A 17,401-nucleotide genomic window follows, 5' to 3' on the forward strand; every position below is an offset into this window, starting at 1 on the left:
ACGTGTAACAAGATTATGGCATCTATTAATCAATTCTATTGAGGATAAATTCCTGACTTATGAAGTGTGACAGAAAAAACAATTACCTAATACAATAGCGGACTAAGAAGAACATAACAGATATTTGCCTGTACATCACAAGACAGACAATTAGGATGAAGAGAATCATATCAGTTCTTTTAATTATTATTATTATTATATTTTACATCAAAGTAGGCTTGATGTCAGTAATTTCAAGATCTTTTGTCATTCCACTACCCAAGAAGACACAGAAATCACAATGAAGTTGTGATTTAGATAATGCAGCAGAATATCACTGTATCTATTTTTTGTCTAAATAAATATAGAAAAAGCAAGACTGAGCAAAAGGCTATGAGGGACCAAATATGACTTGTGACTGTTTGTATTAATAAAGCAATGAATACATTACTAGTATTTTCTACATATAAGCCCAGGTATACAGACAGATAAAAGCAGAACCACAGAAGGCAGGAGGTGAGCCCCAGGTTGAGGTCTGGCTGGGTATGGGGAACAGGGATGCTGTGTGTGGCAGGCAGCACTGCCAGGGAGGACAAGGAACATGCAGCATCCAATGGGGACAGCCCAAGCTCCTAGTGCTGTCTCAAGCAGCTGTTAATTTAGAAGGGAATGAAGAGTCTGAATCTTCCTTAAGTACACACCCACTCATTTTTAAACCCTAATAAATCCACACACAGGAAGCTAGAGGATAGTTTACCACGAAAGAGGGAGCTTGTATGTGTAAGTTCCAGTTTACATAGTTACCAGAGATAGAGAGGGCTCAACAGTGAGTCATCAGTTCCCATGGTTCAGCCATGACCAGCAAGATAGACATGCTCTCTGCCAGAGCACCTCCTCATGCTGTAGTGAGGGCACCCAAACTGCTCAAGACACCTGGAAGTGGCACCTCACAGCTATTTGACCTGTCCAGGAGCCCAGATGCAGTAACCTTCTGGTACACAGGTATTTTCCAGCCCTGGGAGCAGCCACTGCTCCCTGCCAGCAGTGAAAGAGAAAGAACTGAGAGGCTCTTGTGCCAGGGAAGATCAGCTGCATCCTTCTTCCCCGGATTACCAGGTAATCTAATTACTAATCAAAGAATTTGATGGACTGACAATAGCCAACACTATCATTACTGTGTCTTTATAGATTTACATCCATCTCAAAAGAAGCTACAGCTCACCTCCTTCTGAAAGGAAAATAAACACTATCTGAGCCAACCAAATAATGTCTTACTTCAAACATTCAATTCAAAAACTTAACAATACTGGAAGTAAAAGTGACATTTTGATTTGTTATCACCATAAGCTTTCATACATGCCTAAAATTTTCTAGCCAAGAACTGAGTTGACCAAGATGATTTGAGAAGCTGTCAGTAGACAATATCACTTCAGAAACTGGATATGAAACTTGAAGAAAAGGAATTTCACATCAGAATTCAAGTTGTAATATTGTTTAATACTGAAGTCAAGTATTATGCACGTTGAACAACTCCACACTAATTGAAGACACAAAGCTTTAAGAGAAGGTACCTAGAAATGATTTAAGCAAGCACGACATTTCTAAGATATCATATTTTTTCCCCTACAGAATTGGTGGGGGAACAAGAAGAGGAAAAGGAAGAAGCATAGGTACAATTAAGATCAAAGTCTACTTTCCTTATGCACATCGAGAAATAGTCAAGCAGGCTGAGGTACTATAGAATGACCCTCAGAACAGATAGTTCTTTGTCCTGAACCACTATGATATCTCCAGGCACTATTTGCCAGCCTTCAGAGGAGGATCAAGGTCTCATCCTTTCATCCTTGCAGGTTAGGAAAAAAAAAATGGAAAAAAACCAAACACAAGATTAAAAAAAAAAAAAAAAAAAAAAAAAACAAGCCACAAAAATCAACCAAATCTCCACACCAAAATCTGAAAACACACAAAAAATATTTTCCTCCTCTTTGACAGTCATCACATCTTGTAATTGACCTCACAAACTTCCAGGTATCTTGGAAATTTTAGAATGTAATAAGAGCTTTCAACCTTCAGTTTTATTTTTTTCATTTTTGAGATAGTTGTTTAGAAGCTTAAAAGAGGTTTATAACATTCTAGCCTATAAAATTTCCCTGTTCTGCAGAAACAAGCTCATATTCTGATTAATGAATCAGAGACCAAATCACCATAAGTACAGCAATTGCGTACTTGCAGTTTTCAGAAACTTAGAATCATTGCTTTGAGACTGAAAAAAATGCTGTAGTACACAGTACAGTGATATAACAGGAGAAAATATCAAAACAGCAATCATATGAAACCTCTGTAGATTAAGGCAGACACAGTTAAGAACTAATGTTTGCCTATTACTTCTGCTTAAAATAATTCCAGCTCTTTATCTTGCTGATAGCAGCTAGTGTAACCAATGATACCTGTCTAGGAATGCTTTCAAGTCTGTAACTTTTTTTTTCAGCTTTTTCAAACAAACAAACAAACAAAAAAACATTTTATTGAATTATATTTTGTGCATGTTGTTATTACTCAGCAAACATCAAGGCCCTGATTTCACAATCCAGAATTCTTCAGCAGCAAGAGCACTAGTTTAAGGTACTCCCACCATTCAGCCCTATCTTTTGAATCTCTGTGCAGCCTCCTCCAGTTGTGTTGGCATAGAGTCCAGCCAGCTGCAGTCAGAACTGATAATCTGGAAGCTAAACCAGAAATTTTACCTGAAGCCAGATCAGCTCACTGTGACTGCCATAATACAGCTGCACAGGCAACTGTGCCAGTACAGCTACAGGATGCAAAGCAACATTTTTATGGAATACTTCATACAATAAAGATACAGCCAAAGAATGTAGCTGTTTACAGTTTTTTTTAAAAAATTAAACTCTTCTGCTTCATCCTATGCATACACAGAAGTCAGAGATTCCACTTGAAAAATAAAATAAAATCTGGCCTTAATATAGAGCTTAATAAATAAATACATGATAATCCAAAGATTGAATAAACACCCCCAAGTTACTTTTAAAGATTAAAAAGCTGATAAGGAAATGCTAATACTGGAAATAATGTTCTTAAAAGACTTCAAACTTTGGTTATCCAGAGCCCTTATCCAGACAATATTCCCCTGGGAAAAGTAGCACTCCAATGGATTATATCCCTTTCACTTTATCACAGTGAAGACATTTAGAAGTTGTTAACACTTGTAAGCCACAGAAATGTTTCTAAGAGGAGACACTGAAGGAGCTTGCCACAAAAAGGCCAGGCACACACGAAAAACCACAGAAATGGCACTGTGTTTTTTTGAAGCACTAGGAAAAAGTGTCAAGTACACACTGCCCAGACCAGACTTCTCCACATGCCTTGGACAAGCGGTGAGAAAGAACAGATCCTAAGGCAACACCTGCAAACATCCGCCATAAAACAGAGTAAGATCTGCTGGGAGCTGGTCTCCAGCACTACCTACTGAGGCTGGGCAGAAGCATCACACCAGCCACCCACCTCATCCCCAGCTTGTTGCAGCCCCTCACACTCCTCAGATCACCCTGCTGAGGACTGAGTACTCAGGCTGGGCTCTACCACCCCTCCTGAGGTATGACTGTTCTACAGGAGCAGAAGACTGAATTGCAGGGCTGCCTCCACAAGCTGCAGCTACATGTGGCTGCACACCAAGGCTACATTCCAGGTATGTTGGAACACGGATATTGGCACAGGACCGCCAGGAGACCTCAGGCAGTGCTAAGGCAGGACAATGGGGTGATGCTGGTGTTACTGCATATACACTGGGACAGGGCAGCACCTCCATCTCAGTCACTCAGATGCAGGGACTTCCTGAGGGTCCCTACTCCCCCATTTTGTTCCCCCTTTTCCCTGAAGGAAAGTATACATCCATCTGTAAGCAAAGCCTCTCCAAACACCTATCAGCCCAAGAGTCACCAGTGAAAGTATCCAAATGGAAATCATAAGAAATATCCACTGCTTTTGTTTCCATGTCAACTTCAGCAAAAAACAGATCATTTCCCAAACCAGTACAAACTGAAACAGAGCACCATGGTGAAGAGAACAGTAAAAATAGGCCCCGACCACCAGGAGGTAACTACCCCACCTCTGTCCTTCAGAGGGACAGAAACATTACCTAGTCCAACTCCTATCGTTATGCAATAGCTCATGTCAGAGCAGCTTTAATCACTTTCCCCAGGAGAGACTGTGAGCAGCATGGCACATTTTGGAGCCCACAGAGGTCAGACAAAGCTTCTGGCTGGTTAGGCAAAGGATTGGCATTGGGCGGGTGGCATTGCTCTACAGGCTAGAGATACCTCTAGTCCTAGATGTCACTGACAGCTGACCAAAGAAATGCATCAAAAGGGTTCCTCAAAGAGAGTAACAACAAATTAGTCATTACTCTCCCCATCGAAATATTTCTCAGATATCCTATCCTGGCTTTCCATTCCTTATAAAAGAGTATCAATACCCTCAGCGTTCTCTGTGAGCTTCTTAAAGGCAAGAGAAAAAATTCAGCAGTCTGCTTGGATACAGGATTATTTGATCCACATTGGGATTAAAATCAAGCTTTTCAGAATCACAGTACAGTACATGTATTAGGGTCCAACACCATCACTGCCGGAAACAGGAGTCTGAGATGTAAGAGGGAAAACACATGTTGGATCCTCACTCATGGTGAACTGCTGTTAGCACTGTAAGAGCTTTTAATTGCACAGAACACACTGTTTGGGAGATTCCCATCACCAAGTTGGATGAGGCAGACTCTCAGAGCTCAAGCAAATCTAGAGTTTGCCAAAGAAAGGTTCCTTCTGACTGCCAGCACACAAGCTTTGCAACATAAGTAACCCAACACCTACATTGACTCAGCACGCTGAATAAAAGCTCTCCTGTGCTTGCCACCTAGCTCAGCAACAGCCCTGTTCCAGCAGGCATCCATGAAGCTTTACTGCTGAAGGCCGCTGAACTGAATGGTTTGATGAAAGAGTATGACTGTAGTTTACTCTGCGCAAAAAACCAACCAACCAAACAAACAAAAAACCAACCAAACCAAACCAACAAACAAACCACAAAATACCCCACCAAAAAATCCCCAAACCAACCAACCAACCAACCAAACCCTAACAAAAAACACCAAAAAATGCCCCACCAAAACCTACTCCCCTCCACTCTGTAAAGTATTACTATTACTAAAGAAAACTTGGATTCACTCGTTAACTGCAGGTTTTTTGGGGGCGTGGATTGGTGGTGGGGGTTTTTTTAACAATAGCTCTCAAACATTGTCATATATTTTTGAAGACTGCATTTTTACGACTGTTTTGTTTGTTTCAAGTCTTTGCTCCCACATCTCTACTTTTCAGTTTGTAATAAATCAGTCAAAAAAAAAATAAAAATCAATGGCCCAAGAATCAACATGAAATGAGATGAATGCTTGCTGGATTACAATCCTAGGAACAGGAAAAATCCTAACCACTCTACCCAAAACATCCAAGTGTAGCCTTATTGGTCCTCTAGTCCTCTGCAGAAGTATACCCCTGCACCATTCTCCTCTTCTCCAGGGCTGAAAACTCTCTGAATGCCAGTGCAACCACTTACTGATGCAGAATTTTCTGTTCTGCATTATTAATTCTTTGCCACAGGCCTGAGTAGCAACAGGTAAAGGCTTTCTAAGCACATCTGCAACAGAAGAGAGAAAAGTGAACTAACAGGCACAATGCAGGTTTCCAGCAGGAGTCTCAGTTTCAGTTTCGACGTCTTCACAACCCAGTTTAATTCACACATTACACAGAGTGAACAGGATGTTTAGGGAAGCAGATAATATCTGCTTTGGAGACTGTATACAGTTATTTTCTCACTAGAGATAACGGATAGGATGTCATAGCACCTGGTCTCACATCAGAGATAAGCCTCCAGGAGGTACACCCTCGCTATGTTTCATGTGATGATATGGTGATTTAGGGGATGCAGATCTCCCAGTAAGCCTGCACAACAGCTTTCTTTTAAGATCAAGCAATTACCTCCACAAAACAAAGTCTCACACTTTTCCCCAAGCCTATAGAAATACATAACGTGCTCAGTGTAATCATTCACTAAAAATCAAAGCCATAACACTATACCATAAAATCTCTATTTTCAAGATCTTTTCCTCCCTTTACCTCAGTTCCCAGCATTTCAGTTTGACTCCCTAAAGAAAGAAGTTATATGTAATCCCAGAGCATTGTCTGTAATGGTTTTTGAACCCTTTAAACAACAAAAAGTTTGACCATTATAGATATTTAAGAAAATATTAAACTACTACAATTTTCACAATACAGGGACAAGGAAGTCCCTTTTTCATATCCCATCCAAAGTCAGGGGTTTCTCATCTGAAAGGCTTTCAGTTACTCATACCTTGTTAGACAGAAGGAAACCTGGAGACACCATAGCAGGAAATTAATAATTTCCTCTGCTTACAGAGTTCCTTGTTCACATCTTGTTCCTCTGCTCAGATCAGCCCTAAACACCAGCTAGAAAACTTTCTTTCACCAAATCCCTCTCACCCTTTAACAATTTCGAGCTGATTGCTAGTAGCCTTTCTGTGGTCACACCAGAGCAATTGCAACTCCCAACACATGCAGAAGCAGGCACAGGTGCTGCTAGACTCAATTACAGTATCAATGAGAAGGTAGGGATTTACTTGCATTTTTTAAAAAAAGAATTGAAATTTAATACCTAAAAGCTTTTCTAGATGATTTTCTAGATGACAGTTTTGTTGCACAGTTCTACAGCCTTATCTCACACCCACTGAATTAGGTGGCAAACTACCTTTGCATGCACAAGTAGCTTTACTGAGCCATAAAACACTGTAAGAGGAAGTAATTTGGTTTACAATTTCTCTAATGAGAATATTTGGACTGTGAAATGTGGTCTTCATGGTAAATAAAATGTTTCACTGCACATTTTAAAATATATATTATTTAATATACTGGTCTTTCTATTTTCCTTCTACAAATAGCATTGTCATTGAGCAACACCCACAAGCACTGGGGTGGGTTTGCTAAGGCAGAGCATTGCATGAGGCTCTCAGCTGCCATACAGTGACACAGATTTCAAATGGCAGACACCTGCATTTTCCAACAGAGTAGCTGGCACAGATTTGGGGCTATCATTTCATATATAAATATAGACAGTTGGTGTAAGAGGCAGGTGTCTATATTTGAGTTAATCAGCTTATGCTTTCTTAGAGCAGAGAGAGAAACAAGCCACAGCACAGGGCAATTTATCTGACCTGCCTTAGATACTACTCCTGAACTACAATGAATCATAACATAAATGAACATGTTTCTTTCCATGAACTGTAAAAAGACCTAGAGAGATCTAAATTGGATAAGAATACCTAATTTTTAAAGGTCTAATATTAAGTAAAATGAATCCTGACTGCTGTGCCCGTATTATATTAAAAACACACTGCATTGCTCCTGCAAGGGCATTATAAATGTGGTAAACTTTCAATAGGAAGGTAAAAAAGAAAAGGAAATCAGATTGAAAGGAAGGGCACTCTAAAATTGACCCAAAGAGCTTGAAGTGAGTAATGATTTTCCAACACAAAATAGATAATTATGGCCATCCCACTGAAAGTGCAATTTGAAAGGAAGTAGGGGAAAAAAGTGCCTTTTTTTTAAACTATCTAAGGTTTATGCCCTTTATAAAATTGGCTGGGCAAAGCAAGAGTGAAGATTACGTCTAGTCCTCTGAGCAGATCAATGCTCCCTGGTAAGGAAGTGCAAGAGTTGCTTTGTGCAGGCATGTACGTGCACATGAAACGAATGCAAAGCAAGAATAAAGCATTACAGACTCAAACAGCCAGATTCTATACCCCCTGTGCAGAGGCTTAAGTGAATCCATAAGGAAAAGGCCAGAAGTGATTTAGGTCAGACTAAAGCCATCATTAATACAGGATCCCCGTATTAGTTCTACCTTTAAGAAAAAATGTGTGCATCTATGCAAGAAGATATTATGCCCAGGCAAGCTATGCCCTTAGTAACCCTCAGGATAATTTCAGGGTTATCTAGATGGGGAGAGCAAACATCAAAAGATTCAGCACTTCTACTGAGAAAGGAGCCTGCTCCAATTTTTTTTTTTTAATGGTTTGGGAAACAGACTGGAAATTTTAGAAGCACAGGGGTTTTTTTCACAAGATGGAGAAAATCCTGTATTTGATTTATTTTTACACATCACCACTGTTAAGAAAATGTATTTAATGAATGAAAGGACTTGAAATTATATACAAAAGAAACTAAGGAAAGGCATGGTCATGTTTCTGTTCTCTGTATATGTCCAGTTCTACAACTGACACTGATAAGAGAATTTCACTCACCATGAATGAGCTCTACAAGTTTGTGGGATATGTGTAGGCCTGATTTACAAATGCTAACAATTGCAACATTTAACTTAAGAAAAAAATTTCAAAGGTTTCTATTTAGAACTGTGAGTTCACACCATTTCATTTCAATAAACAAAATTAAGTTTGAGATAGAAAAGGCAGCAAATCACAAGGTTTTTTTGTTTATTTATATTCTCCTCTAATATATACTTTTATTTAATGTGGTAAAAGGCAAAATTAATACTCTGTGCCAAGTTTCAGACAAGTATGAAATTTCAAGGTTTATTATGTTATTAAGCTTGTGAAATAAGGATATTTTTATATTTATAAAAGAAGTGCTGACACAACCTGAACTCTGAGCATTGGTAATGCCATCACCAGAGTATGGTTCACATGCAATGTGAACAGCCCAGATTACCTTATCCTAACAAAATGAAAGATTTAAAACAGAGGAAATAATTTCAAAGAATCGTATTTCTAGTGCTGTCATGTTTGCAGTCACACTTGGGTTTAAAAGATGGGAAAATGTGAATCTATTTATATATTCTCAAGTTATACCCACAAAACAAGATCCCAGAGAAATTCTCAGAAACAGGGTTTGCAAGAATACAACAGAAGTGTGTAGGTAGGTGTATGTGCCTGGATGGATTATGTATGTAATCAACATGTAAAGCTCCATAAAACTGAAAATAATAAATTGTTGTGAATGGGTAAGGGTGGAAAGTGCATTTTACATGGATTATCTGCCCTAGTTCCTGTTCTTATTTTTGGAAAGCAATCAGCTCTTCGTGAGAACTCAGCACCACGCTGAGCCACCCTGGGGCTTTTCATGGCCCAGCCCTTCACTTTGCATTATCATCTGTTAGCAGCCACATCCTGTGCAGACTGATTCATTACAGCCAAGAAAGCCTGCGAGAACAGGAGACCCTCTGAATCCTGAGGTCTGAAATCACTCTTACTTCTCTCACTGTACTATATAAAATAAAGCTATCTTTTCAAAGGCATCTCCAGTCATTCTTGTAAATATTCCAAATAAAAGCTTATTTTAAGACAATATATGTTATTTAAATTTGAGATCTGTGCAAATCACCTTTACTTGAAAACTCTTATATGCCCGATTTGGAAGACTATATATTCATCCCAATATAATTTAAACATAAACATAATTTTGAGTACTTTTGCTTAATAGCTATGATCAAATGGAAACAAAAATCAGGTAATCATAAACCAATCCAGTTTATGAATATTCACTGATGAATATTCACTGATTCATGTGAAGTTATTGTTTTCAAATACAGTAACTTTTTTTTTTCTGTGAAGCTGAAGCACATACAGAGATAATAGAGTACATTGGAACTGTATTTTTAAACTCTCGAATTATTTTTGAAATAGTATGATTTCCTGATGCATAACTATTGAACACAAACATGCTGCAAGTCAATCAAAAAATCTGAATTAGTGTTACAGTCCTTCTATTACTTTCAATTTCATTGTATTACTATAATATCTTAATAGCTCCCAGTACTTTGAAGAATGAATTTAAATGTAAGAGCAACTATGAGATTCTTGTTTTACACACAGATGAAGAGACTTCAAGGATAAAATGACCAACACTAAGTGGCTGGGCTGGATGTACCAATCTTCCGGTTTCCAGCATTAACTCTGGTACTTTAGCACTAATTTACATGTTTTGATGTACTTGTTTTAAAGTTGCAGTGTACAGCTGGGTGTTTGTACAGAATTTTTTCAGTCTCCTATCACAATCACAATACCAATAGCAGGACATAAGCAAATACTGTATATAAGCAAGTTTTATAACAGAGTGGCAGAAACACAGTTACTGAACCATACAGAAACACAGTTTGCTGGTACCAGTGCCCCCACAGACACAGCGAGGGATGTGTATCGATGTGACAATAGGAGAGCTGTCAGAAAGCATCAGTGTGGGCTCAGTCCACGAATCCCATTTGTCTCCAGTGTAACATGACTGATTACAGCTAAATTACAGTGACTTTAAACATACAAGTCAATTTCCTAAGCTAATTAAAATCAGGGAGGCTAATCTTTCTAAGGTTAGCAAAACTGAGCTCCTATACAAAATACAGGATAATCAAGAAAAATGTAATATGTATACATATATATATATGATTAAAATAGAAATTCAATGCCTGGAGTTCAAGGGAAACTGTTATTAACAATCCATAGATTGCCATTTTACTGTATCACTTATAACAGGAACCAAATAGGAATAAACTATGTTTGCAGAGACATTTGATATATCATGCTTCAAAAAGAATCAAGGTTCTATGAGAAACTAAACTGACCCACAGAAACACCTCAAGTAGATAGTTAAAAACATACATCATGGATATATAAATTCAGAATTACCACGGAGACCTTACACATTGCCTATAAATGGTTGAAGACATCTTAGAGATCATCATGCAACTGGTGTCAAGAGAACAGCAGCAGCCCACGGCTTCAACAGCATACAATAATTATAAGACCAGTGTAGTTCAGCTGGTATTAGAAACAAGATATTTTTAGAAAATTTCTCTCTTCTAGATCACCTTTGTCCATGTTAAGCCCACTTTACAAGAAGACTGGTTTTAGCTAATCAAGTCATTGAAGCAAAGGTGGACACTTTCCTGACCTTCATTCACAAACTCATCCTTATGACACCCAACTCAATGATGTTCCAATATCAAAACGACCTGTTAAAGCTTTTAGGGCAAGTGACACTGAAATAGGAAAGGGATGAAAATGTTATGCTCCAAAGGTAATTATCCTAAATTACAATTCACAGAGCATTAACAGAAGATAAGCAGTTACATGGTTGGTGGTACCTCTGGACTATGTGTAGTTAGTGTCTGAAGTATCAGGCTTCACACCTTTATCTTGCTTGACCTAAATTCTACCATTCTGTTATTTTTAGAAAGGACCTTGACATACAGCAGCTTGAGAGCCAGCCAGGAGCCCTCAGCACATTTTACAAGATTCAACATCCCTGCTAACCTTCTCTTTTGTCAATGGATTCGGAGATTATTGTAGCGATTAGGTGGCTTTCTTAAATGAGGTATTGTTTATTTCAGCAATAGGAAAACTGCAGTGCATAAAATAATAAAGATTTTGAACCAATTAAGCAGTCTAAAAGCACATCTGTTTCCCTAGGGCTCAATGTGTCTTGAAAAGCTAGGAAAAAAAACAAGTTTCAAATCTTCTCTCCCTCCACATATCCCACAGTCAACAACCATACTTGACCTTCTCCTTCCTAACTATTCTGTCATCTTTAGCTCTTAATTCTTGTGGAGCAGCTGTGTAAATATAGCTGGAACTAAGAAACCATAATCTTCAAAGCCCAGGGATTATTATCTCTTACTTTCCTGAGCCCTTTGCAAGCAGGTATTTAGCCTAGAAGTACTGTCTAGCCTCCCTGCCTAGTTTTTCTCCTTAGATTTTGTGGTTGCCTTTGAATAAAATCAGTGACGACTCGGCCCTGCAGTGAGCAGGCAGGCTGCAGGCAGCATCACCCACCCACTGGTCCCTCGGCTCACTCCCAGTCAGCACCAATAGAACAGGACACCGGTAGGGAGAAAACGAAAGTCCCTCATTTGCTGTGTGGGGTGTTTTTCAGCTAGGTCTTCAAAACTGCATTTTTGCTTCTTTACAGCTAGCTTAAGGAGACTGACCAATGCTTTAACGAAGGGCAACGTACCAGCTGTGTAATGGCCCTTAAGTTTGTTGTCAGATGGGTAGGATGGCTGTGGGAGCCCACATGACAAACCCTGGCATCACCCTGCTGCGAAGCCAGGCTGTGTATTTCCCTTCAGTTTATTCACACAGCTCTGCAGTCTCATACTGCTCCTAAAAATAATCACAGCCTGCAGAGCAGCATGAGGGGCAGGCCTCCACATACCTATGTCAGTCAGGATTAGAAAAAAAAAATTAAAAAAAAATGCTTTCCTCATCCCTCAGACTAAACAAACATCTCCCTACACATCCCTCCCAGCAGCAACGAGGGTTGTTTTGGCTTGGGGACACGAATCTATCAGAGCAGGCTGTAAACTGTGACCCTCTCAAAAGATGAGTCACCCACCAGTAAAGTGAAAACACTGATCCTAAAAGCACTGATTCATGCCTAGATCTCTCTCTCATAGTAAGTTTGCAGCATTATGAGCAAACATTTGCTAGCCTTCATGCACTGCAATCTGACAGCTGACTCAAGACTGCATGTCGGGGCCGGTGCCCTATATATAGTTAGCGGATGAGATTGCCTACGTTGTCCACATTCTGCCTTACCAAGTCCTTTGTAGTATCAATGCAGTACCTAAATCCTCTTCCTATGTCAAGAATGACTTAGCTCTCAACAAAGTTTCAGCCAGACACTAATTAACACCCTATTCGTAGGGTGTTATTCGTAGGTGCTATTCGTAAACAAATGACCCAAGATCCAGATAACCCCACCAAGGCAGAACTGCCTTCACTCAGACCTGCAGGAGTCTGACTGCTTTCAGCTCCTCCCTGCTCTGAGTCCTGGGTAATGAACTCCTGCAGGACCAAAGTGCTGTGTAGAGTGGTACAGAAGCACCCAAGTCAGGCTGGGAACCACGGACTGGCTGCAAGTATTGCTTTCCACAAAAAGGATCAATCGTGTCTCAATAAAACATGAAAATTTGAAGTGAGAAAGGTTTCACCTGTCACCTGGTTGAAAACACTTTTTTTTTTTTCAAATGTAAGTGCACATTCAGCACATCATCAAAAAAGTGATGTTAGAACCTGAAAGAGTCTCACCATCCTACAGTATCTTTCCTAGTTGAAGCAGTCCTAAGCTAACATACAGCTATGCAGCTAGAAAACAGAGACCAGACCCTGAAGCCTGGTTAACTCTAAATGACTGCATATGTATAAACAGCCATACCAACTTCTGTAAGCTAAAACAACAGTGATAAGACTGTGGTTTGTTCAGTAGTGCTGCACCGATTTAAATACAATTCCTTACTGCCTTAAAGTAGAAGCAGCTAAAGATATTTACCTAGAATCTTGAAGAACAGAGCATGTTAGCACCTTTTAGCAAACAGTATTTTAAATTTTTACAATGTGTAACTCCAGCATTGTAACAAAATTACATCTGTTTATTCAGTTCCTCTAAAGAGTTTCTTACACATACCAGTATTTAGGTCAGAACTGACGATTCATCATACAGAAGAAAGCAACCCCAGGTTGGCAGGACTGTGCCAGCAGAAGCTCAATGAGTTACAATACCGAATGCTCTACTGCAATCACTGTTTTGTTTATAGTTGAAGACTTTGCCATAGTAACACAAAACCCAGTTTCAGAGGTACAGCTACACTTGTGTATTGTACTCAGAACAGTCACTGTAAAATTCCAGCAAAACAGTTCTAGTACAGATAAAGGTATAGCCTGAAAGTAAAACTCATCCCCCAAAGTCTTCAACTTCCAAGTCAGTATTAACACTAATGATCATAACATTTTCGAAATCTCCACCTTCTCATTTTCCTCCAGATTGCTAGAGTGCAGATCAATCACATCTTTGTAATTAAAATCATTCATTGGTGTTTTTATGTGTAGAAGAGTTTAGGGAGACTGCCACCAGATGAAAACACCAGCATGTTTAGTATGCAGTACAAAATACAGTTTGGTTGGGTTTTTTTTCAAGCAGCATGACTTTTCAACTATTCCCAATAGAAGCCTAATGAATACTGAAGATGAAGCAATTAGTATTTGGTATCAGTTTACTGGGTATAAAGAGCCAGCATTCCATTTCATCTAGTAGTACAATGCATCTGATAGGAAGGTAAATATTAGCCAGATTATACTAATTACATGCCAAATTTACGGGCTCAGCATCACTCCTATAGCTTTTTCCTCCAGACTAGTAGTAACCTACATTTTGATGTGCCAGCAGTTACATAAACAGAAATGAAAATATCAGGGTTTTGAGACACATGATTGGATATTCTTGTTCAAAGTTAGCCATTTTCATTTGCAGGCTAAACAAAGTTCATCTTGTCTCTATTTTGGTCCTGAAACTAATTAGAAGCTTCCCATCTGGACACATGCTACTCACTGCTGTAAAATCCGAGGAGGCTTAAGTACACGTGAATCCCTCAGACAGCTTCAGATACACGAGCCTAAAGACACTAAATCAGGAACCACCTGTGAGTACATGTGATATATGCCCAACAGTGCCTATTAAACATTGCACATAACAAAATAGGTTCAGCTATATGAGACTTTTCAAATTATGCAAGATCTATCATTTCAGAAAGGAGTCACTGCAGCTAGTATTTCTTCTGTGAATATACAGACATGCCATTGATCTTAAGTTTTCAATTGCATACCTTCAATTTCTAACACCGCGACACTTATGAACCTCACCACATTTATATGACTTTGGTTTTCAACAGAAATACTGATTCTAATAACAGCAGAACTATGTGCACAGAGGTCAATAAGAACGTACCACTGCAGTACAAGAAGTCAGACACCTTCTCTCTGCAGGCTTGTTTTGAATTGTTTATTGAGGTTTAAGAAGTCATCCACATTTCTATAAATATAGACATTACTTGAGTAAGTGACTTACAATGTCACCAGTGCAGGTACATATATAACCACCATACAAAAGCTCCACTGGAAGCTACTTCAGTTTATTCAAAAAGGACCAAGATGTCATTAAAAAAACAAACAGCTGTCACTTTCAGTTATTGAAGACACTAAAGTGCATTTTTGGTTACCTCCTGGTCAAACAGCTGCTGGTTAAAAAGTTTGATATTTTTTTAAACATAGCTAAATTACATGGATTGACATTCAGATTTGTAGCTGTCATCCTCCTGATACATGGCAGCAGGTAACAAAAATGTATTACTTTGCTGGTCGAGAGGAGGAACTAGATTTTGCTATTTTTTTTTATTTTTTCTTTAATCTGGTATTTCCAACAAAAGTTTAAAGATAATCTAACATTCTGATGAATTTTTACAGCACCACTAAAGTTAGTCTTAAAAATCCAGGCTCTGCTTTAGCCCTTTCAATTGCTAACCAAGTATCTAGAGAGTCACTTGAAGCTCTGTACCAGTAAGAAAAACTACCCTCCCTTTTCCGTCAAGCACTATCCTGCCCAGTTAACACTGTTTGCACACTCTGTAAACAAGAACAGCTTAAAGCATAATTAAAGCAGAACACAGGCCCATCTTGAAAATCTTCTTCCCCCTTTCCCTCCCTTCCCCACCCCCGCCCCCGGTAGTGTCTAATGTTCGAGTGTATAAAGCATTATTACATTCCTAACCACAAAATACTGTAAGAGTCACAATAAAAAAAGCATACGTTGAAAGTGACGCAGCAATACCACTTTAATAAAATGGGGTATTTTGGGAAGATACAAGATGTGGTCTGCTAATTTTACCTCCATCCTTACTTCGTTATGTTATATTGCCAGGAAGTCACCAGTAGAGCAAAGAATGCCGCACTGGTTAGAACCACAGCAGTCAGAACTGTTCTCTATAGCTTCTTTACTGCAATTCGTTGACTTTTACTTTCATACTAGGAGGACTCACCATTCAGAAATAACTTACTAATTTTGAGTAACAGTTTAAACCTGATTAGCACTGTATAATGATGAATGGCTACTTCTAAAAAATAAAAACCTTACATATCAAAAACATGCTATATGTTGGGAAACCACTTTTTCATGCTCCAGTGTGTTGTTTACATTTTTCACTTGCCAAAGTCTTTCTTTTATGAGTTGAAGAATCCACAGCACTTAAAATTTCAAGTATTTGAACTGAACATGATTCAATTTCAAAAAGTGCCAAATTAAAAAAAACTCAAACCTACACATGTGGCCAAGCTTCCATGGAAATCCCCAAACAAGGTAAAAAAACAGCCTCAATGGAATTATGGGTTACTAGCTTTATACATGTTTTTAAAGCTGTATAATGTTCACCTAAGCACTCCACTTACGAGCATTAGAATTTAAAAATACAAACACCTTCAACGCAAACTGCTTGCAGAGGGCACCCTCAAACGTATGAGTACAACACTAAGCAGAAAACCCTCGTTTTATTTGGCTATTTAGACATCCATTTCCTGATAGCATTACATCATCTATTAGGGCTTCTGAAATAATACAGAGCCATAAAACTCAGAAGAGACTAGTTAAAAAAAAAAAAAAGTTCCACAACTGCACAGCCTTCCTTCACACAGCAAGGTTGTGCAACTGATTGTTTAACGTAACTAATTTTAACGGCATCCAAACAGGCAGGCCTGGGTTTGGAAGCTGTCTTAAGTCAAATTTTGACCATGTAACTACTCTAAAACAGAAAGGTCAAAATAGAACTCATCTCTTCTTTTTCTGCTGCCTCAACATTTTCCTTCGCTTAATTATCATATCATATAGTTTTTCCAGTCCCTCTTTGAGTCCGTCTCCAATGATTGCACAGGTAGGTTGCAAATGCCAGGGTGTTGAAGAACTCAGCTCACTCATTGCCAACATCTTCTCGATTTCAGAAAGGGAGAGAGAGTTCCTCAAGTCCTGCTTGTTAGCAATTATAAGGACAGGCACTCCTTGATTCTCAGATATCCTAGTAATCTTATGAAGTTCTGTTTTGGCCTCCTCCATCCTCTCAACGTCGACGGAGTCCACCACAAACACGATGCCATCGGTGCACCTTGTGTACGACTTCCACAGCGGCCTCAGCTTCTCCTGGCCGCCCACATCCCAGAAGTGGAAAGTGACCGTCTTCGAGTTGCCCAGCGTCACTTTGATTTTCTCAGTATTAAATCCTTTAGTGGGGACAGTGTTGACGAACTCATTGAACTGCAGTCTGTAGAGCACCGTCGTCTTCCCAGCGCAGTCCAGCCCCAGGATGACGATGTGAAAGCTCTGAAAGGAAGGCAGGCTGGAGAGGATCGGCGTCTGGTCCGAGAGTCCATTCCCCATTGCCAGCAGGGAAGGTGACAGCAGGCTGCCACCAGCAGAGGCGGCTCCCGCGGCTGCGCTCGGATCCTGACAACGACACGAACGTC

General features: G+C 39.3%; 1 protein-coding gene across 1 annotated transcript; it reads right to left on the minus strand.

Moving 5' to 3' along the window:
- Window positions 1-14,886: 14,886 nt before the first annotated feature.
- On the minus strand, window positions 14,887-17,387 carry ARL4A (ADP ribosylation factor like GTPase 4A). The gene has a single exon (XM_018075840.2). The coding sequence runs from the start codon at window positions 17,313-17,315 to the stop codon at window positions 16,713-16,715; it is 603 nt and encodes a 200-aa protein (XP_017931329.1). The 5' UTR covers window positions 17,316-17,387; the 3' UTR covers window positions 14,887-16,712.
- Window positions 17,388-17,401: the final 14 nt, after the last annotated feature.

Source organism: Manacus vitellinus, unplaced genomic scaffold, assembly GCF_001715985.3.
Source record: "Manacus vitellinus isolate BGI_N305 unplaced genomic scaffold, ASM171598v3 scaffold_3_pilon, whole genome shotgun sequence".
NCBI lineage: Eukaryota > Metazoa > Chordata > Aves > Passeriformes > Pipridae > Manacus > Manacus vitellinus.